General features: G+C 39.1%; 1 protein-coding gene across 5 annotated transcripts in view; it reads left to right on the top strand.

The window, feature by feature from the left end:
* The first annotated feature begins 17,992 nt into the window (after nt 1-17,992).
* Nucleotides 17,993-24,643, top strand: part of Qki (QKI, KH domain containing RNA binding) — an 88,951-nt gene continuing 82,300 nt past the window's right edge. For all 5 annotated transcript variants that reach the window (XM_008827203.3, XM_029560675.1, XM_029560677.1 and 2 more), the window contains exon 1: nt 17,993-18,131. In XM_008827203.3, coding sequence (XP_008825425.2) covers nt 18,012-18,131 — 120 coding nt within the window. In that variant the 5' untranslated portion in view covers nt 17,993-18,011. The remainder of the gene's footprint in view (nt 18,132-24,643) is intronic.

The raw sequence follows: 24,643 nt of genomic DNA, 5'->3' as shown, positions 1-24,643 counted from the left end.
AGTTTGGGGGCTGGAGTTTGGGTTGAGCGGTAGGTAGGACTTCTCATGAGCTCCCAAGGCCAAGGCTTCACTCTAGCACGGTAAAGTAAGAGAAGTCACTTAACATTAAAATAAGACCTGGGTGTTTACTTTAACATGGCATGTTAAAGTAAAGAGCACAATGGGTGTTTCCATCACTCAGCCCCTGGAGTTGCACAGCTGGTCCAGGTCTCTATGGAGGCTGAAGAAGCTCATGTCTGAGTGGACGTGGTGGTTGCCTTACAATGATTTTGCTGTTAGCAGTGAAAAATGTTTTCCTTGCAGTTTCTGTGCATCAAGCCATGGAATAAAGCACTTTTTTATAATAAAGGTGATGAATTTAATCGCAAACTGGCAGCCAAATGGAAACTGCAGGCCTTGATACTGGGATAAAATTGCCTATAAAGCAATTCTTGAGAGAACAGGCTTTAAATTTATCCACCCATTTCGACATTGAAGAGAACATAGGAATCATGGGATATTTTGCTTGGCCTGCTTAGCTCAGATGGATGACACTTGAATATACATACTCCTTAAAAGCTGGAAGTGGTTGGTCTACAGTTGCTTAAGTTTAGGAAGTAAGGCTTTAGCAATACCCTTCTGCATTTTTTAAATATTCTGAAGATTGCTGCCTTTTCAGCACATTCTGTTCCCAGTGAAAGAAAATCCATTTGCTCGGTGCGCTCTTTGTGTCATGGTGTGTCATGCATACGAGGAGCTGCAGTCTAAAGACCCCGAGCACTGGGGCTAATGAAGGCAGTGAGTGCGTGGAATGTCGTCAGTCACTGCTGTTTCACATCACACCTGACTCAGAATGGCGGAGCTTCTATTACGAGGAATCGAGACTGTCATCTCTCTACTCTTAAGTGACTAATGCTTGCCATTTCTGAGAGATAATCCAGCTCTTGACCTACCATATAGTATTTGGAGTGTTTAATTCCGAATCTTGGTACATTGTAGCATGCTGCTTGAAATGTCTCCAGAATATTTGTAGTCATTAGCAGATGACCATTTCTAGATGCAGTTCATTGTATATGGCTCCTGGAAAGTGAGACTCACCTAAGGATACTAAATGTTCTAAATGTGAGAGTGCTAATGAAAAATGTAAAAAATTTAAAGAGCCCTGATCCAATTAATTGTTTCTGGGCAAAGGAGTTTAATATGTATTAAGAATGTAGTCGTGGTAAATTTCTTACCTCAAGTAGAGAATTAGAGTTCAGTTTTAAAGCAAATAGTGGAGCTTAAGATTTGATTAAGAAAAGGACAGGAGGAGGAAGAGAGGCCTCCATAGTCATGTTTAGGAAACAGTTTTTTGAGGTTGTAGACAGTAAAGGCATGAAAATCAAGAAAAATAAGTGCTCATTTTTTTTTTTTAAAATGTGAGCTTGTAATTGTGTCTTTGTCATTGAAAGTAGTTTCATTGACTTTAAGCGCTAGGCCTTTGGAAGAGGATTGAGTTACATCCATATGGAAAGAGACCTTAACCTGTAGTGTTGAGCATACACTGTAATATCTTCATCACTGAGACTCATACTGTGAGTGAAATGTGAAAATGCCATCCACTGTTAGTCCATTTCCATTGATGCAGTAGGTGCTTGGTCATCTGTCTTGTGTGGTTTTAGCAAGCTGTGGCAAATTTTAAATTCAGTACTGAAGATAACTGTTCTCTGTGTTAAGCTTCTATGAAAGAAGTATAGTTTTGTTAACTAATATGCTTATCCAGGAAATTAGTGCATAGAAAGACTTATTTTTACTTTGTGGCAGAACCAAGAATTTCATGCTTTAGCATCTAAGGTGAAGCCAAGATAAGATGCAAACAAGTGTATAATTTGTATATGCTTGTATATAACTTACAATTTTTTTGCTTTATTTTTCTTTTATGTGTATGTGTGCATGTATGCAAGTGCACCCATGTCATGTAATTCCCACAGAGGACAGAAGAGGGCGTCAGATCCCCTGGAACTTCAGTTCAGAGAGTTGTTTGCCACCAGGTGGGTGCTGGGATTCGAACCCTGGAATAGCCAGTGCTCTTAACTGTTGAGCCATTTCTCCAGCTCGTGTATACTTTAATGATAGAAATAATATATGTATATATGCTACTTTAAAATTTTTTCATTTTTCTATAGTAGACTGTAGACATAGTATAAAGTATAATTGGCTAAATTCAGTAGTTACTTGTTTGTAACCTGGTACTAAAATCACTTTCCATAGATACTGGTTTGTAGTTTATTTTTTTTAATAAAAGGTTTTCCTTATGATACACCAAATCAACTCAGACACAATTCTTATTGTGATGGCTCCAGCTACAGTGTCGTTTCACATTCTTGCTATCAGAGGCTAAAAATCTCAAGTATTTTAAGATCCCTGGGTATTGTGAAAGGACTTTTGAATCATGTGTTTTGAACAGTGCTGTCATTCAAGAAGCGCAAGATTACAGGACCCTCAGCGTGCTGTAAAATGAGAAAAGTGACCCTGTTAATACTGCAGTTCCATTCGGCAGTGTAAAAGGTGGGGTGATTTGGTTTTGTTGGCTTTTGTTTAGCTAAATATTTTAAGGTTTTAGGTTAATAATTATGTAAATACGCATTTCAATTTTATGTAAATAAGCAATATAAAATTATACAAACATATGCTACAGACTAAAATGTTCTTTCCTCCAGCCTTTCCTACATTATTTGTTTGAGGTTAAAATAATTTCATATTCAGTAAAACTGCTTAATATAAAGAAAGTCAAACCCTGGAGCAAAATACTCTGACCTTTTTAAAGAGTGTATTATGGGGCTGGAGAGATGACTCAGCTGTTACAAAATACTGGCTGCTCTTGCAGAGGACTGGGGTTGGGTTCCCAGCACCCACATGGCAGCTAATAATGGTCTGTAACTCCAGTTCTGGGCGATCTGCTGCTCTCTTCCAGCCTCCAGGGAATTGCACACATGGATGTACTTATGGACATGTACCAAAACACTTATACACGTAAAATAAAGATAAATCAGTTCCCCCAAAGTGTTTGAGGAAAGTGCTAAAGACCATTTACAAGTGTTGGAAAGTCTTTTTTTTTTTGACAGATTTATTTTTATTATATGTGTATTGAGAATTTTGCTTTGCATGCATTTATGTGCACCACCTGTCTACAGGGCCTGCAGAGGCCAGAAGAGGGTCTCAGATCTCCTTGAACCGGAGTTACAGCTAGTTGTGAACTGCCATGTGGGTGCTGGGAACTAAACCTGGGTCCTGTGCTATATCAGAAAGTGCTCTTAACCACTGAGCCATCTCCTCAGTCCTGGGGGCTTTTTTAAGATAGGTTGAATGTACAGTGGGGTTTGTATTTCACTAGTTTGTAAGATATATAATGGTTCAGTGTTTGATAAAGAGCTTCATAAAAGTGAGTTGAAAAACTGTCTTTGCTACATTCTAGCTTCATTTACCTATTAACTCATTTGCAAATAGTATTTGCTAGGTGCTTTGCCTAAGTATTTCTCTTTATATATATTTTAATAGTTTTAAAATTTTATGTGTAGGAGTGCATTGGCTATATGTATATAGGTGGTACACCCATGTCATGCAGTGCTTGTGGCGGCCAGAAGAGGGTGTCAGATCCTCTGGAATTGGAGTTATGGATGGTTGTTAGCCACCATGTGGGTGCTGGGAATTGAATCCGAGTCAAGAGCAGCCAGTGCCCTTGACCGCTGAGCCAGTAATTTACTACAGCAGCAGATGCAGATCAAACATTCCTAATCTGAACATTCAAAATTCTCCAAATCCAAAACTATCAGGGCTGATATGGTGCCATAGTGGAAAATTCCACATCTGTTCATGATTAAAATTTGGGAACACTAAAAATTGTATAAATTAATATGTTATATTTATAATGAATAAAATATGTGTAAGGTGTACATGATGCCTAAATGAATTTCTTAAAGATTTCGGTCCCATCCTCAAGTCAGTTTTGCTATGTATATGTAAACATGGAAAATCTGAGACACTTCAAATAAGGGTATTCAGTGGATATTCAACCTGTGCTATAGACTTAGCCATCTAAGTGTAACATAAGTTTATGGGGACATTTTATATTAAAATCGCAATGGTGAACAATACTATTATTTTGGGTTCCCATATATATATATACACATATACACACACACACACAGAGACGTGTGTTTATGTGTATTAGCCATTTTAACATACACATGCAATCTCTTAATCCTTACAATTCTTTGAGTTGGAAATAGCTTCATTTCATGGATGAAGAAATTATATATATTGTGTTCTTTTGTTTATCCATTCCTCACCACAGGTTGTATTTATAATTCTGTAATATATTTATAAAACATTTAAAGAATAGGGGCTGGAGAGATGGCTCAGTGGTTAAGAACACTGGTGGTTCTTGCAGAAGACCCAGGTTCAAATCCCAGCACCCACATGGCAGCTAACAACTGTCCATAACTCCAGTTCCAGGGGATCTGACAGCCTCTTCTGTCCTCTGCGGGCATTGCGTGACGCGGGTGCACTTACCTACATGCAGGCAATAAACACATAAAAAAAAATAATTTAAAAATTAAAAAAAAACATTTAAGAGTAATATTTTACCTAACTTATGAACAGATAAATAATTGAGTTCTGAACAGAGAGTTGGAAGAGTCAGTTTTTCTGTTCTTTTTCCTAGTCCTTTCTAATACGCACAAGACAAATTGGCTTTAATCACCATATTTATATCTTTATGGATATCTTGACAGTGTAAATAGCTTGAATTGACAGTGTCTTTTTTTGTGGAAAGGTCCTTTCTTTTTCATTCAAAGACAAGTCCCGAAGTCCATGAGCAGTTGTATATTTAGGGTGGCCACACTGAGATTTAGATGGGCCTGTGTCATGTCTCTGTTATCAAGAGAAAAGGCAGCATGCTCGTAATGGAGGACGATATTATTAGATGTGTCCACTGCTAAATGGCAGGAATGTTACAGAAGTAACCAACCACTTTCTGATTGAATTTAAAGCCTGCTTTACAAGCTGGAGCCCATACCTGGTACTGGAACACATATCAGGCTTGGGAACCTGCCTGGAGAACAGGTCTCAGGCCGTAGGGGAAAACCTACTACTATTACTCTGCAAAGTGGACTTGGCAGTAAACTGATTCCTAACAACTTATTAGTATACCCATAAATTAATGTATCTCATTTCTCACCAGAGAAACCTCTCTGCAGTAGGTGACGATTAACACAGAGACTTCAAGCCTAAGTGTCCTTAGGCTTCTTTCAACTCTTCATTTATTACTGAGTTTCTTTTACCTTTTTGATTTGTTATTTTTATTTTATGTGTATTGCCTGCATGTAAGTGCACCCATGTTGTGCAGTGCCTACAGAGGTCAGAAGAGGGCACTGGGTCCCTTGGAACTAGAGTTACAGATGATTGTTAGCTACTGTGTGAGTGTTGGAATCAAACCTGGGTCCTCTGAAGGAGCAGCCAGGGCTCTTGCTCTTCAGCTCTGCAGCTGTTACTGATTTTCTTAAAATGAATTCATTTTTTGTACATTTTGATATTCTGGAACATACTTACTGATGCCACTGGCTTCTGTGAGTTGGTCTGGTTTTGAGAGATTCTGCTGTCCCCACATCCATGCTTAGAATGAAGTATGCTTGGATTTGTGATAAGCTTCTCATCCCAAGGTTTGTTGGGGTGCTTGGTTGTAAATTGCTATGTGATAAAGATACTTTTCTAATTCACATCATAGATTCATCTCTGGTGACTGGACTCCACTCATTTTCCAGTTTCAGTGTATCGATAGTGCTGAAATGCTGTTTGAAATAATTTAAAAACCTTTGTTTTATGTCAGTAACTTACTCTTACCAAGAGTGAATTTAAGAAACAAATGCCTAATTTGAATGCTAACTTACCTGTCTAAATCTTGGTGTGGATGTTCCAAACTACACAACTGTTTATTAGCAAGTCTTTGAAAAAAAGTGCCTTGAACAACACCAGAAACCCGAACCACTGCCCATGCTGTGAGGACAGAGCCCGCACCTCCCAGGCAGGCTTAGGAAGACTGCAAAGGGTGGGGCCTTCTCACCCCAGCTTTGTGCTGCTGTCACTACCACTGCTCAAGGTCAGCGTTTCCACTAGCACCTCTTTGGTGAAGTGTAAATTCCTCTGTAGGAAAGGTTTGGGTGATGGCAAACCCGAGTGGAGATGGCTGAATAATCTTGTTTACAAACGAGGTTTCGCTGTAAACTGCTCTGTGGAAGTGCATCGACTCCTGGGCTGGTTTTCCTGCGTGCTTTGGGAAGCTCCGTCTCAAGCATGAAAGAGAAATGCAGAGGAAGCAGGAGCTCTGACTTGAGTTTCCTGTCTGAGGACTCTGCTTTCTGTGGACACTTAGGTCTGAGAATGTTACCTCCTTGTGCAGACCACAGGACTGCAGAAGCTGGCGTAATGCTTTATCAGAGCTTCCTCAGTTTAAACGTGGCAGGGTTTTTAAAGGCTAGAAATTGGGTAACATGTCAAATTATTATTACTTGTTATTATGAAATATGTTAGGACATGTTAAGAGACCATCCTTGGTGCTTGGCTTTTGGCTGGTCTGTACCTGCGTTTGCATAGTTTATTTCCCTTACCACCTTGGCTAGCCTGGTACACACTACATATGTTAAATATGTGTTTGAAAACTTACATTGTATGATTGTATTAAGACAGTTTAAAAATTACTCAGGCAATACTTTATTCAGACTGATTCCTTTCTTCACTTTTAGGAAATTAAAAAGCTTTTGTTTTACTGACATTCGATCATTTTCATTAATGCTCTTTGAGCATAGAGTTGATCGGGACAATGATGTTTATAATACAGGAGTTAAAGTTGAAGAGGAATGAATCATAACAATTCTTTGAGGACAATCTTGGTAGGGGACAGTCTTTTCTTTATAGGGCACTTTTTTTTTAACCAGCTCAATTCATTACATACTTAGTACCCTGTGCAGTCAGTGCCTTTAGGTCATCTTAATGGAGAGAAGAATAAGTTAGTGTCAGACTGTTAGGCACATTACACTACTGATGCTTGAGTGACATACAAGAATATTTTTGTGTTAAGTAGTACTAGTAAAGTTTGTTCAAAAGATGTGTTTTGTAGGGATCTGAATGTTGGGAATGTAGCAAATGGGCAAAACAGCTATCAGCTCTCCCAGAGTTTAAGTTTTTAATGGACAATGAGCAGTAGGCAGTACTTATCCATTGTGTTGTGTATTAGAAGCATATTAATTATGTTCTGTTACAGTAAGTTAACAAGGTAAAGAAGAGCTGTAATATTCTAGTGGGTTTGGGCAAGTTGTAATTTTGAAAGCCAGATCAGGTTAAGAAATTGACATAGAGGCAAAGATTTGGGAGAAACGATGGTGAGAGCCATTCTGTCGTGGGGATAGTTTTCAGAGGAGAGATGAGTCTGCAAAACTGGGAGGACCAAATTGGCACTGTTTCTTGATGTGGCTGTAGTTGTAACTGAATGGAACCATGAGGGCTTAGACTGGTTCAGAGAGTTAAGTCAGAAAGGTTTGGGGATGAGGACAGGAGAGTTGAAGGATCCTGTCTGTGTTGTAGGTCCTTGTGGATCTTTTTGATGATGGGTTTTTATAGGAACTGATGGGAAATATCAGAGCAGTGTCTCTTCAAAGTATTTCTATGGATCCTTGTGAGAAGGGCACATTTTCTTCGTGATCATAAGGTGTTAGATTTTTTTTTTCAGGTGCATAGTGGAGTTTTCCATAGGCTCCATGCTGTGTGATACTGTAACAGATTGAATTCAGGTAAGAGGATGTAACTGTATCTATTTTAAGATACATATTAAAAATTTTTGCAAAATAATGAAACTGTCCTTTTTATTTGGTTAGTGTCTTAGCTACTTTTCCTGTTGCTGTGATAAAATACTCTGACAAAGCAGTTTAAGGGAGGGTGGGTTTATTTTGGCTCATAGTTCAATTCAAGATACAGTCATGGTGGAGAAGTCTGTACAGCTGGTCACATCACATCCACACTCAGGAAGTAGAGGGAGTAGAGAGGGAGGAAGGGAGGGAGGGAGGTAGGAGTGCTCTTAACTCTGCTTAAGTCTAGGGAGTAGTGTTGCCTACAGTAGTCAGGGCTTCTCGCCTCATTTAACCTAGTCTGTCCAGAGGCCTGTCGACCCATGTGTTTTGATTCTAGATCTCATGGAGTTGAAGGTTGAGATTAGCCATCACAGTTGGAAATGCATTATTACCTGTAAATTGTGTGCGGGGGTGGGGGGTGGTGGTGGTGGTGGTGATTGTGATTGTTTTTATACTGTCTTGTTAACATTTAATGGACAAATGAACAAAGCAAAAGCGTTTTTTATTTTCTAGTATGGCAAGTAAGTGGTGGATAGAGTTCTCCAGAGACCAAAACATCTGAACAGCTCCGTTAAAGGTTTTTGAGCCTAAGAGGGTTGTTTTACTTGAATTTTAATGGGCTCATTGCAGAATACAGAATAAGGCATCCCTAGGAAAGAGAATAAAGTGAGTTATTGAAATAGCTGTGGGTAGAGCTAGGGTGGTAGAGGCGAAGATCCTGACAAGTGTATCCCTGTATCCAGAAGACTGAGCACATCACCATTGATAGTGAATGGAGCCCTGAGAATGGATCTGCCTGTTGTCTGAGGCCACCAGGAACAAGCTCTGAGGGAAGTTTGGGAGTGTAGGTTCAGATGTGTTAAGTTTGATCGTTAGGAAGGTGAATATGATTTCTTGGAGCTCTGAGGGTAAAGGGTTTAACTAGAATATTCTTTGCCAGGTTTTTGTTGGTTGGTTCAGAAGGTAGTATTTGCCTTCCATTTTGGTAAATTAAACTTTTATGATCTCAGAAAGCAGTATTGTGCATTTAAAATCTCATACTAAAATTGATCTCTCGGACTGTTGTCGTAGTAGAATCATGTTTTATGGGGGAGTAAAATGTAGTAAGTGTAGTCCTGCCAGTAATACACCTTTAGTTAGATTTTCTGAATATAATTAAGTAAACTGAGGTTTAATTAGAGGGGATTGTGTGGCTATCACCGTATTAAAATAATGTTTTCATTTCCAGTTACTTTGACATTGGAGGACACTGCTGCTCTACAGAAAAAGAGAACTATGGTTCCCCCCCCCGTCCCCTCCCCTTTCTGAAGTATTATTTACCTTTAATTCAGTCTTGGTGCTTGTAAAGAATCTTTTGGGATGTTGCATATCCTAGATTTTTTAAATTACGGTTTAAAAGAAATTCCTTTAAGTTTTTTCATGGTATGAAAGAGTTCTCCTGTACTGGTGCTATGTAACATGTATGTTATTTTATGTTCTTTTTTGCTTGTGGAATTAAGATGTGCTTGCATAAACTTGTGGCTCATGATTGCTAGCCTTAAACATTTCCTCCCTTGATCTTACAAGAAGTTAGAATACAAATGAAATGGGTAATTTAAAAAAATCAAAGAAATAGTTAACCTAGCTAAAACAACTCACCCCACCACCTACAGGACCTAACTTAGGTTACTTCAAAGTTTTTAGGAAGTTTTGTTTTATTTTGACTCTGATTTTTCTGGCCTTGAGGGTCCTGAATCTCCCCCTGCCCAAGTCGTTTTTTTGAGACAGGGTCACCCTGTGGATGGCCTGGAACTTGCTTTGTAGACCAGGGTGGCCTTGAATTCACAGAGATCTGCCTGTCTCTGTCTCCCAAGTGCTGGAATTGAAGGTGTGCACCACCACGCCCAGCCCATTTTGTGTATTTTTAAGACTTTTTATTATCATCTCTTTCTCCCTTCTCTCGCTCTTTCCCTTCCCACAAGTAATCCCTTTTCAACTTACGTCATATTGATTTTAAATTCATATGCTGCCCGAGATAACACTTGTGGCTTCTGTTTGTGTCTGACTTCTCTTAACAGGATCTCCATTACCTTCCAATTTTCTACTCCGGAGGTAATTTTGTTCTTTATGGCTGAATAAAACTCCACTGTGTATACAGCACATTTTCTTTACACATTTTGCCTCTTGCTGGACACCTAATATATTTTCTTGTCTCTTGTAATTAGTACTACAATAAAGGTGAATGTACAGACACCTCTGTGGCATTTTGACTTTGATTCTTTGAGTATATATGTAGGAGAGGTATAGCTAGATCAGACCATCTGGTAGGTATTTTGAAGAACTTCCATAGTGATTTCTAAAGTGGCTGCACTAATATTGCAACCCCCCAAGTGTCTAAGGATGTGTCGAACCTGCCCCCGCCCCCACTATGCCCTGTTTTCTTGAATGAGATAAAATTGCTGTACTTTTGATTTGCATTTCCCTGATGGCTAAGAGCATTTTTTTCATGTATGTATTGGCCATTTGTACTTCCTTTGAGAGCTTTCTGCTCAATTCATTTGTCCCTTCTTTGATTGGCTGGCTTGTCCTTCTGGTGTTTATTTTTGAGCTATTTGTAGATTCTAGTTATTAATCACCCACCAGTAGTATGGTTGGCAAAGTTTTTCTCCCATTGTGTAGGCTGTTAATTTTTTCCTGTACTATGCAGAAATTTTTTAATGTCATGTAATCCCATTTGTTAATTCTTGTTATTGCCTAGACTGCTGGAGTCCTTTTCAGAAGGACTTGTCTATTCCTGTGCCTTGAAGTGTTTTCCCTCTGGTATCTTCAGAATGTCCAGTCTTACATTAAGTCTTTGATCCGTTTTGAAGTGATTTCTGTAAAGGACTAGAGATGGGGATCTAATTTCATTTGTCTACATGTGGGTATCCAGTTCTCACACACCTTTGTTGGTTTTTTTCCTTCCTCCAGTACATCTTTTTGGTTCCCTTGCTGAAAGTTGGGTGGCTGTAACAGTGGTTTTGGTTCTTATTTTATTTCATAGTTTTGCTTGTCTGTTTTTATCCAGTACCATGTGGCTTTGTTACTTTGACTCAACTGCTACTTGAAATTAGGTATCGGTGCTATGAACATTGCTTCTCTCAGGATTGCTTTGGCCTATTTGGGTTCTGTCGTGTTTCCCCATGAATTTCAGAATCACCTTTTCTAGTTCTCTGGAGAATGTCGTTGGAATTGTGATGGGGGACAGTAGTGACTCTATAAATTGCTTTTAGTAACATAGCAGTTATTATAGCTGCTCTCAGGAACAGTGTCATTTGTTCATCGTGTGTTGTCTCTTTTGGTGTCCCCCGCAGAGCTCTGTTATGTTAGAATGGAGAGAGAGGAGGGACTTTATTGGTAGTCACAATCACAACAATGAACACACACATGACACCTGACTTTAGTGTAACTGGCCATAAAATCAAAAGTTAGTTTATTCTACTGTATTACTTTTTTTTCCTAATTGCCATTTCATAATGAATTTTAAGAGCTGCTTATTCCAGGAAATCTTACATGAAATCCCAAATAAAGCTGGTCACATTATGTGTGACTTGGACAAATTCCAGTTGTAGCTCAGTGGTGGAGAGCTTCCTTAGCATGGCAAAAGGTCCTGTGTTGCAGCCCTTAGCCTTGCCATCTACCTCCAAAGCCAAACCGAACCGTTCTGCTGCTTTGACTTGACCTAATGGGAACATAATATTGTATGTCTTCACTGCTTGATGTTTTTAGTGTGAAATTAACCCAGTTTTGCATAATTATTAATTTTGACAATGTAGTTGTGGTATTATGATAGTGAATTTACTGTAGCTTTTCTTTGGAAAGAAGTTTTAGTTTTAATTCTAAAGAGTATAATTTACCTCTCTAAATAAGGCCCATGTAGGGAATTACCAATGGCTTGATTTCCTCCCCACCCCCGCTTGCTATGAAAGCAATTGCCTCTAAATTAAATCTGATTTAGTTTATTTAGAGTAAAGAAAACATATCCCACTATGTAGTAATATATTCTGTAGTAACGTAGCTTGTGGATGTGCCTTCTTAAAATAAGGACACTAAAGTGACAGTCTATGAACTTTTCTCTGCTCAAAATAACTTTAAATTGCTTTGTAGTTGGTAAACTCTGCATGGGTGGTGGTAGTGGTGGTGTTTGTTGGCCCAATAAGAAAGAGCTGTTAACTCTTAAGTACAGAAGGGCACACAGCAGCCACCCCTTTATGAAAGACACTTGTTCTTCAAATATAAGTTCTTAATATTATTGTTTTAAAATTTAGTATCACACGAAGAAAGACTAGTCATTTGTTAATTAAGCTCGTGGATAGCTGAAACCTTACTATTTTGTTTTTTGTGTTAGTATGCTATTTTAATATCAAAAGATGAATTGCAAATAGTGAGCAATAATACAGTGTCCCTTTAAACTTGCGTGGAAAAGAAGAAAACTATCATTTTATCTTCCCTTAGGATCTGTACAATGTATATAAAGTATGAACATGTTTATAAGTAGTTGGCTCTTATTTTGCTCAAGTAAATGGAAAATGTTAATTTTAGAACTTTAACAGTCACAATGAAGTGGACCTTTTCATGCCTTTTTATGTTTTTGCTCTGAGTATATTGCTGTGTTTAGATTTAAGTGAAATACACAGGTTAAAAGCAGACAACCAAATAAAAAGCCTGTAACAATAGTATAGTTAGTGGTCAGAATTAACTGCCAAAAACACCGACCATAAGACATCTGTATTTGAACAGATTTTCAGTATTTTATGGTTTGTTTTAAATTGGATTATTGTAAATCCTGTAATTTTGTCACGTTTATATTTGTATTCTATTAATGGCTTTTATCTATGATTTATCTAGTTAATACATTTATTTCATTTTGTAGAAGTGTTAGAAAAAAATCTTAAATCAGAAAGAGTAGAGCTGTGTTTTATTTTTTATTGAATCTTCCAGTATTGCAGTATTGAAATTTTTTTTTTTTTTTTTTTTGTCATTTTGAGACAGGGTCTCCCTGTAGTCCCAGTTGTCCTGGAACTTATTATGTAGACCAGGCTGGCCTCAAACTCGTAAAGATCTGCCTGCCTCTGCCTCCCAAGCGCTGGGATTAATACTACGCCCGGCTGTAGTATTGAATTTTTATACCTGTGGCTTCTTACTTTTTTAGTTTAAATTTCTCCAGCTATATTTTTCTGCTCTCTTACATCTTTTCCATACTGTCCTTTATTCTGGTACTCCAAATACCGTCATTTTGATTTTAAAAAGAAGTGCTCAACATTGTAAGGGAACAAAGAGTGGGCTTTAGTAATTTCAATACAACATAAACTGCCAGAGGCAAAAAATGAAGGAAGACTGAGGATGCATCTGAGTGGTTATAAACCTTTTTAGTCTAATCTATAAGTGGATCAGCTAAGGGGAAGAGACAACAATTAGTGTAGGTGATAGAGTAACCATGAGTAAAAGAGAAACGGAACTGTGACCTGTGTAGTGATAGTTTTCCCTATGAGGAGCAGGATTAAAACAGAGAAATGTAAACTGACGGCAGGTAGTAAGTGTAACTAGATCAGGTTTTCCGTCCTAAACACAGGAAGTTTGATACGTTCTGAAATTAGAAAAAAAAAGTGTGGTCACTGACTGTTTACTTGAAAAAACATGGAAAATTGAAGGAGCCTAAAATACTGCCAAAACTGAACAGTTTCTCTTCTGAACTTGATGCCATAACATGTAGATTATTGTCTAGAATGTTGGATCTAGCGAGAGGTAGAGTCAGTTGTGGTGGTGCATACCTGTAATCCTAGCACTCAGGCTGAATCGGGGATTGTGAACTGGAGGCTAGCCTGGTCTATGTTAGTAAGATGCTGTTTTAGAAATGCCCCCCAAACAGGAGTTGTGGATCTAATCTAGGTGAGATTTTTATCAATAGTAAGGTATGGAAGCTATCCAATTTTGTGCTTTGCTTTATGAAATTACTGTCAGTCACAATGAGATTCTTGACTCAGAAATTAGTCAACCATAAAGAATGTCGGCAGATTAACATCAGTCTGAAGTGGTGTTTTAGTAGAAAACAGGAAGAATGTGAGTTGTCTGCTGGTATCTAAGTGAACAGTTGTAGAGAGAGTGGTATGCTTGCCTTAGCCACAGGAGTGTGCTAAGCTTGCCAAGGAGTTGAAAGTGCTGTTTCAGGGCGTGGAAAGTGGAGGGTTAAGGATCTGAAATAGACCTCTTCAGTCTGCATGCTATCACCAACTGCCATGGAGTGTTGTGTGAGGCTTTGGACTTTCAGAGGGATGTGAACAGATCAGAGTGGAAAGGTATAAAAACATGCCACAGCATTCACTCTCAAAACTGTGTTTGCATTTATTCTGTTGCATGTGCCAGTGGCCTTGCCCAGACTTTGAGCTGGACTTAATTCTTTTTAAAGTTTTAAAAAATTTTATGTGGGGGCTGGAGAGATGGCTCAGCGGTTAAGAACACTGGTTATTCTTGCAGAAGACCCAGGTTCGAATCCCAGCACCTACATGGCAGCTAACAACTGTCTGTAACTCCAGTTCCAGGGGATCCGACAGCCTCTTCTGGCCTCCACGGGCATTGCATGACACGGGTGCACTTACCTACATGTAGGCAATACATGCATACACATAAAAACAATAAATAAAATATTTTTTAAAATATGTTAAATGGCTTAGAGGGCAATTCCATGTCATAGAACTTTTCACATGTTTGTGAAGCTTCTAAGTGATGGCCGGTGGCTGCTATTTTAGGAGCAGGGGTTTGGGTTCAGAAAAACAAATTTGTAACATTTAGAACTTCAGAGATGCTTGTACCAAATTGCCTTAGTCATGGGAATATTTAGGTGGAAGATACTTGCCAAATTTATGAGTTACTGTAGTGGTATTTTTTTTTTTTTTTAACACCAAGTTCTTTCATTTCTTTGAACCACTGCTCTGTAGGTTTGAAGGGCATGGATGTGCATGGGGCATTTTAGCACTGTTCCATAATATGAGAGACCACATACCACACAATAGTTAGGAAACATTCATGAATTCCATAAATGAGCCCCTGTGAACCTATTACCTATGCGAGAACCAGAGCATTCCCTGAAGCCATCGTATGTTGTTGTAGTACTCTGCCTATATACCGTCAGCTTATACGATAACACTGGCAGAAGCTCTGAGATGACTTAGGGGATGAAAAAATGTGAGAATGGGGTTATGGGGACAAAATGGTAAACAGAGCTCTTGCATATTAGGATTGGAGCACAGTGGGTTCAGTTGAGTCATTCAGTAAGCAACTTATAATTATGAAGCTGTAGCACAAAGAGGTTAAATAAGACTTGTCCCAAATCACAAATCATTCCTGTTAGAACAAGAATCAGAACTTGTTCTGACTTGAGTATTGCAAACAGTACATCTGAAATTGCAGATGATTTCTTGGCTAGAAAGGTGCTGAAGGTAAATGTAGTGTTCACCTGGTTAAATTGAGCAATGAATTAGGTTGTAAATTCCTGGAGGACCGCAAGCATGTTTTGGTCATCTTCTTGTTCCTATCAGCACTGTCTTGCACAGTTTGTATTCTGTTCTTAAAGTGGTATGCCTTAAAGACTGAAAAACCACTGTGTAAAGGCTTCTCGTTTATTCCCCATAGTAGACTAAGTTCTTTGAGAGCTAGAACTGGGACTGAGTCCGTTCTCCCCTCATCTTCCCACCCGTGCACTTAACCCACCAAGTACTTAATAAATATTGAACTATTTTACATTCATAGTAGCAAACCCCCCTCCAGCAGATTGATCCAAGGGCCTCTTACTTGCTGTGCATGTACCCTACCACTGAGCTATGAGCTATGTCCAGCCACTCCACTTTGTTTTGGCTCTTTTCTCCCTCTGAGATGTATTAGCTGATCAAGTCTCCTGAGGATAATTGTCATCTATCTCTATATGCATATTTTGTGTGTAGTTTATAAGATTTATTTTTGTGCGCGTGCGTGCGTGCGTGCGTGTGTGTGTGTGTGTGTGTGTGTGTGTGTGTAGGTGCCCATGAGGCCAGAGGTGGTGGTGAATCACCCTGGAGCTGAAGTCATAGGTGGGTATGAGCTGCTCTGGATGGGTGCTGGGAACTGAACTGGGGTCCTCTGCCAGAGCAATGGGTTCTCTTAATCCCCGAGTCATGTCTGTAAAATCTGTGCATGGCTTTTAAAGTCTGTTATTCACCGACATGTATTCGTGCTGTGCTCATGTCATCACAGGAATTGGCTAATTTCTGTATAAATTAAATGGCAATAAATACCAAATTATTGGGACCTGGAGTAAAGGGTACATGTATCACTTTAATTACATTAAAATTTTATGATTGGGTGTAGTCGCACATGCTGTTTATCCCAGCACTGAGGAGGCAGAAACAGTTGGGCCTCTGTGAGATCTAGGCCACCTGGGACTGCAGGGAGACCCTGTCTCAAAAAAACAAAACAAAAATTAGTGTTTTTGCTTAAGCTAACCGTGAATTTGGTACTTGAATTAAGATTTCGTGAGATGTACAGGTATAAAAGTAAGAGGGACCAGCAGGATAGGGCCTTCTACTTCCTGAGGACCGGAATTCCCACATGATGGTAGAGGGAGAAACCCAACTCTTAAGTTGTCCTCCACCTCCACATGCTAGTCTGAGCACCTGCATGTTCTTTCACCCAAATCCAAGGTGACTCTGTTCATTTTCGTGTTGATTCGTTTGCTGTTCAGAGATAAACATTTGAAAGCATCAAGAAGAAAACTGAAAAGGAGTAATAGAGTAAGTGGACGCCGCTGTCGCTGAAGCAGGAAGACACGCAGGTCTCTGTCTGAGTGGTTTCACAGCAAGCACCTGGTCATACTCTCTTCTTGTGAACTTTATTTAACCATAACTGATATAGTAGTTGGGAAAATTATACTACATTCATAGTTAATTGTTCCTTAATATGAGTAGTTTGAAATGGCACATTTGGACTATATATAAAATTTATTTACTTGAATGAAAACTTTTTTCCCAAGGAGGGCATTTCTGTACAGAATAGACAGTTACATAGCTATCCAGCTAAGCTAATCATGGCATACTCTGTTGTAGTGATGGCATGTTTCAGTGTGCAGGGCCTATGTGCAGGTACATAGTTGAAGCTTATTAAGTAATACTTACGGACGAATTCATCCTTATAGGACTTGACTCATCAAAATAGAAATTTCATATTTTCAAAAGGTCATTGATTTTGGGTGTCTTTTTATATTTCATGTGTTACCCCAGTGTGGTTTAATGTGTTACCGTCTTTCTATTGACGTGCCTTTAATCACTGATACCTTACTGTTCTAATCCAAGGCACCATGTTTTTACTCAATATTTCTCTGCAGTGTTTGATCACCTCAGCTTGTTCATTTGCCCTTTCTAGCACTTTCTGCCTCTCCCTCTCTTTTTTAAATTGTTGTTTAGATGTTGTTTTCCTCTTCCCTTGAATGTTGCTTTACTTAGGTTCATTGAGTTCTCTCTTCCCCTTTGCCTTCTCTAAGACATCTCCTTTCATAGCTTTAACTGATGGATTTGTTGACCAAACTCAGACTTATACTAAACTTGCCATCGGTTGTCTCCGGAACATCTGAGTATGTTAAGGAGATCTCAAATACCTGTGAGAGTAGTCCAGTTTAAATCTCATTGAAGCAGATTATTTATGGAGAATAGGAGAGCCTTTGGTGTTTTGTCTGATAGGCAGTTCTATGATGGTCACCTGGTGGAAGCTATCATCTGAAATGCCTAGCCTCGTTTACCCATGAAAGATTTAGTTAAAGTAGATTCATAATATTATGGTTTAGGAGCCCAGGCTCTGTAGTTAGTTTTAGTGAGATACCTTATTTGGTTGGTATAATTTTGATTTTTTTGAGTAGAGATTAAGGTTGTCATCTTGTTATACATGGGCTTAATCCAGGGAATGACAGAATACATCAGTCATTTTTCACTGGAGTTGTAACTCCGGTTGTATCAACAAAATCCTCCCTTTCTGTCCCACTTCCTGTTTTTCTTGGACTAGCAAGAATATATATATATATATATATATATATATATATATATAGTGTGTGTGCGTTTGTGTAACACATTGCAATTTTTAATTTTAACAGAAATCAGCAGAGTACGGAAGGACATGTACAATGACACATTAAACGGCAGCACAGAGAGGAGGAGTGCTGAGTTGCCTGATGCTGTGGGACCTGTTGTTCAGCTACAAGAGAAACTTTATGTGCCTGTAAAAGAATACCCAGATGTAAGTATGTTTTGTTGTGTTACTCATTTTTCCCTGTTTCTCATAGTATGCAAAGAGGTCATTTGGTAGTAGGTATATACGTATTATCGTTGCTTTAGAAGAATTGTGTGAGAAACCGGAAGAGGAATAATTTTTTGTGGATAATTTAAAACTTTTCTTCTTAAACATATTTCCATTTGATTGTTGTTGCTATGCCAGTTTTGGAAATACTCATGGTAAAGGCTGCTTTCAAAATGAGACCAAGAATTTTGGAAAGACTTGGCCCAAATGTTAAGGAATATCACATATAGCTCTGGTAGTCTTCAGTCTGTGCACAGAGACTCCACAGTTTGGACCATACATACCTTCCTTCCTTTAAAACAAGGGTGCTGGCCTGGGTGTGGTGGTAAGCTCTAAAATTCCCATGGAAGCAACCATTACCAATTTGATTTTTTTCCCCCTTCTTAGTCAGTTGTGTCTAACATTTTGTTGGGAGCCATTTCTTCCTGTACCAGCTGATTTCAGTAACTCCAGACTCTGCGTTTTGTTACGTGATAAAGCCCATTCTGTTTCTTAAATGATTTTTTTCACTCGCCTACAGTATAGTCACATTGGTCTTCTTTTTGGCTTTGAGAACAGGTCAGCCTGATCCCTAACCTCCAGACCTTTATATCTGTTACACACTGTTCTCCACTGACTGATGGCTGCTTTTCATTAAGTGTTGTTGGGTTTAAAGATCACTTTAGAGACGCTTTCCCTGGCCAATTTGCCTAACAGTTATCTGGTTACCTCACACGTCAGTCAGTCACTCTCTGTCTTGCTCTCTCTCGTTAGTCTCTTTCAGTCTCTGTCTCTGTTACCTGATCTTTTTCTGACTCTCCTTTCTCCTTAGCATAATATGCTAAAACAAGAAACTTGTCTTTCTGCTGCTCACTGCTGTGATTGCTACTCACCTCCAGGGTGCTGCTGCACAGTTGGCATCCACTGCTCACCCGATGTAGAGAGGAGGAGTAATGGCTGCTAGCCAGGTTTCAGAGTACTTATTGGAAAGCAAGTGAAAGAAAAAATTGATGTTAGAATGTCAAGAATGTGATGTGCTTTTTTAGACCCACTAAGTATGCATTAGACAAAAGTAGTTTATAGTTGGTCGAATAAAGGTGGTAAGTTGGGTTAGTGGGGGAAAGCTTTGGCATTTAACAATTTGCATTTTTAGTATAGCATTTGTTAGAGTTTGTCCCTTTACTCTATTTTTATAAGTATTTTGGTTGCTAATACACAAACAGTTGAGGATAATATTGTCAAAAGAAGAATAGGGCAGGGCAGAAAATTAAAAGCATACCTGGAGAGCAAACTTGGTAAGTAAGGCAAGACCAGGACATCTTGGAGAGCTTCAGTGGTAGGACTTTGTGGACCTTGTTTCTGTAGATCATTGCAGTTAACGTAACAGTGTTATTATTTATTATAGGAGAAAGATAACTTACACATTAATGAAATAGATTTGCTTGTTTAAGGAAATTATTAAAATTTGGAGGCTGGGGAGATAGCTCAGTTGGTAAAGTATGTGCTGTGCAGGCATGAAGACCTGAGCTTGACTCCAGCACACACAAAAAGCAGGGCTTAGTGATAGGCACTTGTAATCTCAGTGCTGAGGAGCAGATACTGGCAGGTCCTGGGGTGCAGTGACCAACTGGACTAGCCTGATTGTCCTAGCTCCAGGTTCCAGCGCAGGAGGCCCTGTCTCTCAAAATAAGATTGACAGCTCCTGAGGAAGGACACTGGAGGTTGACCTCTGGCCTTACACTTGTGCACACATGTGCATTTAGGAGCCCACACACAGATATAGACAGATCTTGACTAAACAGTTTATATTGCAGTATGTAGAATATCGTTCATGTCTTTAGAGCTGACTGGTATTTAGTTTCGTAAGTGCTAATGCTGAGAACACTGCTTCATGAATGAGCTGCACAAATTGGTGCAGGTATTTAGGGCCATTGCAGAAATGTTGGAAATTCTGTCCCAATCTGAAGCCAAAATTCATCGATGAATTGTGTGTGTGTGTGTGTTTGTGTTTGTGTTTGTGTTTGAGGTCTCCCTGTAACCCCAACTGACCTGGAACTCACTGTGTAGACCAGGCTGGCTTTGAATTCACAGAGATCCACCTGCCTCTGCCTCCCAAGCGTTGGGATTCAAGGTGTGCGCCACCACACCCAACTTAATTTGTTTTTGTTTTTTTTTAGATTAGACTCAAGTCAACTCCGTATGTAAGTGCACCCATGTTGTACAGTGCTTGAGGAGGCCAGGGGAGATGTCAGAGTTGTTGGAACCCAAGTTAGAACAGTTGTTAGGTGTCATGTGGGTTCTGGGAACCGAACCCTGGTCTTCAAGAGCAGCCAGTGCTCCTGACCACTGAGCCAGCTCTCCAGCTTCTGGAACAGCAATTTTTAAAATGAAACATTGTAGCACAGCACAGTCTAAACCATAACTAGTTGATACTTGATGCTGAGGAGCATCAGCAGGAGTGTTAACTCTGTTTCCACACTGAAACTATAATGTTTATAGGGCCGAGAACGTGAGGGACACATTTCTGAACACGGTTTTCAATTTGAGACAAGGTTTTTAAGTCAGGGTTCATTGGCATTGTGTGTGGTGTACTGGCATGTAGAGTGCAAAGAGCATGTTTCTTGTTCAGAACCAAGGCCGCAGTGAAGTTGTGTGATGGCAGCGTGGGCCAACCCTCCAGAAATGCCCTGGGCTCACCATGTGGTTGATTTTGAATTAACTTCTGGTGGTGTGGTGTGAGTGCAGCGGTCTTTTCATTGCCAGTGTTTTTGTGTGTGGCTCTCACATGTGTTTGGGATATACTGTTTAAAAACCTGTGACTTAGAGCTGAGGTTATGACTTAGTGGATAACATGCTTGCTTCATGGCATTAAGACCTGAGTCAGAACCCAGCACGCATCTAAAAAGCTGGGTCTGGTGGGGTGTGTGCTTGTAGTCGCAGTGCTGGGAGACAAAAGCATACTAGGGGATCAGAGGTCGGCTGTTGTAGCCAGTCAGTGAGCCACGTTCACTTAAAGACTGTTTGAAGCATGGGTGGGGAGTAGCAGACGAGGACAGCCGGTTCCCGATTAAGGACCATGTTGTGGCCTTTTCTGAGCTTTTTATGTGATTGTAAACTCTTATTTCTGAAATGGTTTTTATTGTGAATGTGAAGAAAAGCATCTGCTAGATTTTTGGGCCATCATGACACATTGTCACAAGGCTTATAAGATGGACCTTCTCAGATATGTGTTTATGTACCTTGTGTATGCCCCTGCCTGATAACTCCACTATTGGGGTTTACAGTGTTACTCATCATGTCTGTAGTCCATATTGCATTACAAGTAGAGCCCCCCAACCTGAAAATCCAAACTACTTTGAAACAATCTGAAACACTTTTGTTTTGAATCATTTCAAACCTTAATAACTTTTAATAGTAGAGTATGAATTGTAAGTTCCTTTTTATTTGACTTTCAGTCCCCAGGGTTCCTGATCTGGTGTTGGACATAATCTTATGAAAATTAATGTTTTGGAAAAAAGATTTGCACATTTCCCTCCATTGATATTTTGTACAGGAAACTAATTAAAGATAACTTTTAAAAGCAAGATTAAGAGCTGTCTCAGTGGATAAAGTACTTGCCACCCAAGCAAGCATGAGGGACCTGAGTTTGTATCCCCAGCACATAAAAGCCAAGTGTGATGGCAGGTGCCCGTAACCCCAGTGCTGAGGGAGTGGAGACAGAGAGAGGCTCTCGGACTTGTAGACCTGGCAGCCTAGCCAAAAGGCAAGAGTGATAAAGAAAACCAGTGTCAACCTCTGATCTCCACAAGTACACACATGGTGCACACAGCTGGACGTACATAATGTATGTACTTAACATACTTATAACATGTGCAAAATAAAAATAAATAACATTAATGTTTATCTTTTAACCTAAAAGAGTTTTATCAATTTAGCTTGATAATGTAAAATGTGTCTTTAAGCAGAGAAACTGTCACTACTGACTTGTATGTAACTTAAAACAGATCAGTTTAGAAGGACAGTTTCATTGACTTGTGTTTCCTTCTGGTTTCCTTTTGACTTCATTCTGTAGGAAGGTATTGAGGATCTACATGTGCCTGTTTAACTGACTATACTGAATTTCTGAAGCTGTTAATAGATATTTCAAAAAGAATTTTTTTATTTCAGAAAGTCTGAAAGCAATATGTTCTCTTTAGTTCCTTTTTTTTTTTTTTTTAAGTTTAACAACTTCTGATGTAAGCAGCTTTTTCGTAGTCTTAAAATGGTGGGTGTTTTATTTTGTGAATTATATTTTAATATTGAAAAGGAGCTAGTATTCCAAAGAATATATTCAGAGTTTTTTTTAGGGAAGAATTATTTCTTGTAAGCAGCCATTTGTCAGCCTCATTCGAGCAAAATGTTTGATTTGTTTTAGGCATTATGAGTGTGTTAGGTTAAAATTATGTTTACAGAGGACTTACAAGTTAGATACATATTCAAAGCTATCTAACCTCCACATCTTAAGATTCTCAGTAAAATAACCAAAGGAATCCAATATAAAAATTGGGGAGAGCCCTGCTCTCAATGATACTAGGATGTTTCTGATAGATACTAAAGGAGGGAAGGCAAGCCGCTAACCTGTGTGCCCATCTTGAGCAAGCAGCATCTTCTGGAGTGGAGACAGGCTGTTAACCACAGTTGCTCCTATCCTAACCGGTCCTATACCTGATCATGGGGCACTTCTGTGAGGGAGGCTGGTTCTGCTTGAGCTCAGCTGCCCGTCGCATTTTCTGGTGATTCAGGTTGAGCATCCCTTACTTGAAATGCTTGGGGTCAGGCTTTTCATATTAGAAATACTTGTATCCATATAGTGAATGGAGACCCATGTCTGAATGGGAAATTAGTTTGTTTCAGGCACCTTAAAACGAAGTTTGAACATAATTGTATACATTATTTTTAGTGGGACTGCATTTTGAATACAGCCACATGGGTTCAGTGTGGAATTTCCACTTTGGTTGTCAGGTCTGTGCTCAAAAAGTTTTGGATTTTACACTTTCTGCATAGGGATTCTCAGCTTGTGGCACTTGACCTAATTTTGTAAGTGAATGAAATTGTTTATATCTTTTGATTTTATTTTCAGCAGAACCCCCCCCCTTTTTTTTTTAAGAGAACCTGTTTTAACTTGACCTTAGGGACACTGAAATAGAACTTTTCAAAAAGTAGCCTTGGAACTAAATTTGGTTATTTTGTTGAGAAGGTATTTTTTGTTCTTAATAAACCCAGCCATGTAGAGCAAAGTGGTTCATAGCCTGGAAATTTCCTGGAATCACATTCCTTTATCATTAACTTGACCATGTCTTCACTTGGAAAACTACTACTACCAGTACAAAAACTAAAAAGACGACTCAAAAATCTAGTATCATTTCTCTAGTCTGGAAGTATTTGGGTGTAGTCCATGCTAGGTGACTGCGCAAAATATGAAAAGGCGTAGTCCTTGCTCCTGGTATTCTTAACTGTGTGGTCCAGGTGTGAAATAGTGAGGGTCTGAGCTAAGACAGTGAAGAATAGGAAGATTTCTCATCTCTTAGATGTAAAGACTTCAGAATGAGGGAAGCCCTTTCTGGTGATTGCATTCGCCGGGAATAGAGAAGATGAAATACAGCAGAGGAGGTTTTACCAGCCAGTGTTACAGAGAAATCGAGTAAGAGGTGGCAAACTTGAGTAACAGGATATAGTTAGCAGTGAAATATGACTGCTGAATGAGTTGTTACAGCAGTGTAGATAGCAAACAGGGTAGTGTCAAAGACAGTTATCAGTAAGTCAAATAGGACTAAAGCTTGTGCTGAAAAGAATCAGTTCACTTAAAGAAAAATTAAAGACAGGCTCTCCCTGTACCCCTAGCTGACTTGGTACTTGCTATGTAGACCAGGTTGTCCTGGATGTAACAGATCTGCCTGCTTCTGCCTCCCAAGTGCTTGCTCAAAATCAGTTCACTTTTAAAGAGCTGAGTTAATTTAATAACATTTTGGTAACAGTTTATAGGACTGATGCATTTATACAGGCAAATGAGACAGCAGCTTCAAGAGTTTTCCTGAGCTGTGGTCAGAAATGCATATTTTCTCAGGTTCATCTTCAATCTTACGTGACACTTGAAATCTCAGTCTTTAAAAAACAAAGTTCTTCTCTTAAGATCATATATATCCATCATTGAAGCATGTGGATGAATACAGCATAATGGTTTTCATTCATAGAGAAGGTTTAGTTGAACTAGGAAAGGTGTATGGTGATTATTTAGACATGTGGTCCGTTGAGTAAAAGATGTTGATAATTGTTACAAGACAGGTCCTGGTTATCTAAAGTAGTATAGTAATGATATGTTTTAAAATGCAGGTGGGGAAATGAGAACACAATTGAAGTAAGCTATGTATTAATCATTTTGAATTATTAACAATGAGAAAAACAGAAATTTCTAAGATTGTTCCAGAATTTTTTTA

Source organism: Nannospalax galili, unplaced genomic scaffold (genome assembly GCF_000622305.1).
Source record: "Nannospalax galili isolate Female #2095 unplaced genomic scaffold, S.galili_v1.0 scaffold372, whole genome shotgun sequence".
Classification (NCBI taxonomy): domain Eukaryota; kingdom Metazoa; phylum Chordata; class Mammalia; order Rodentia; family Spalacidae; genus Nannospalax; species Nannospalax galili.
The sequence above is the reverse complement of the archived record's forward strand: the minus strand, read 5'-3'. Positions and strand labels throughout refer to the sequence as shown.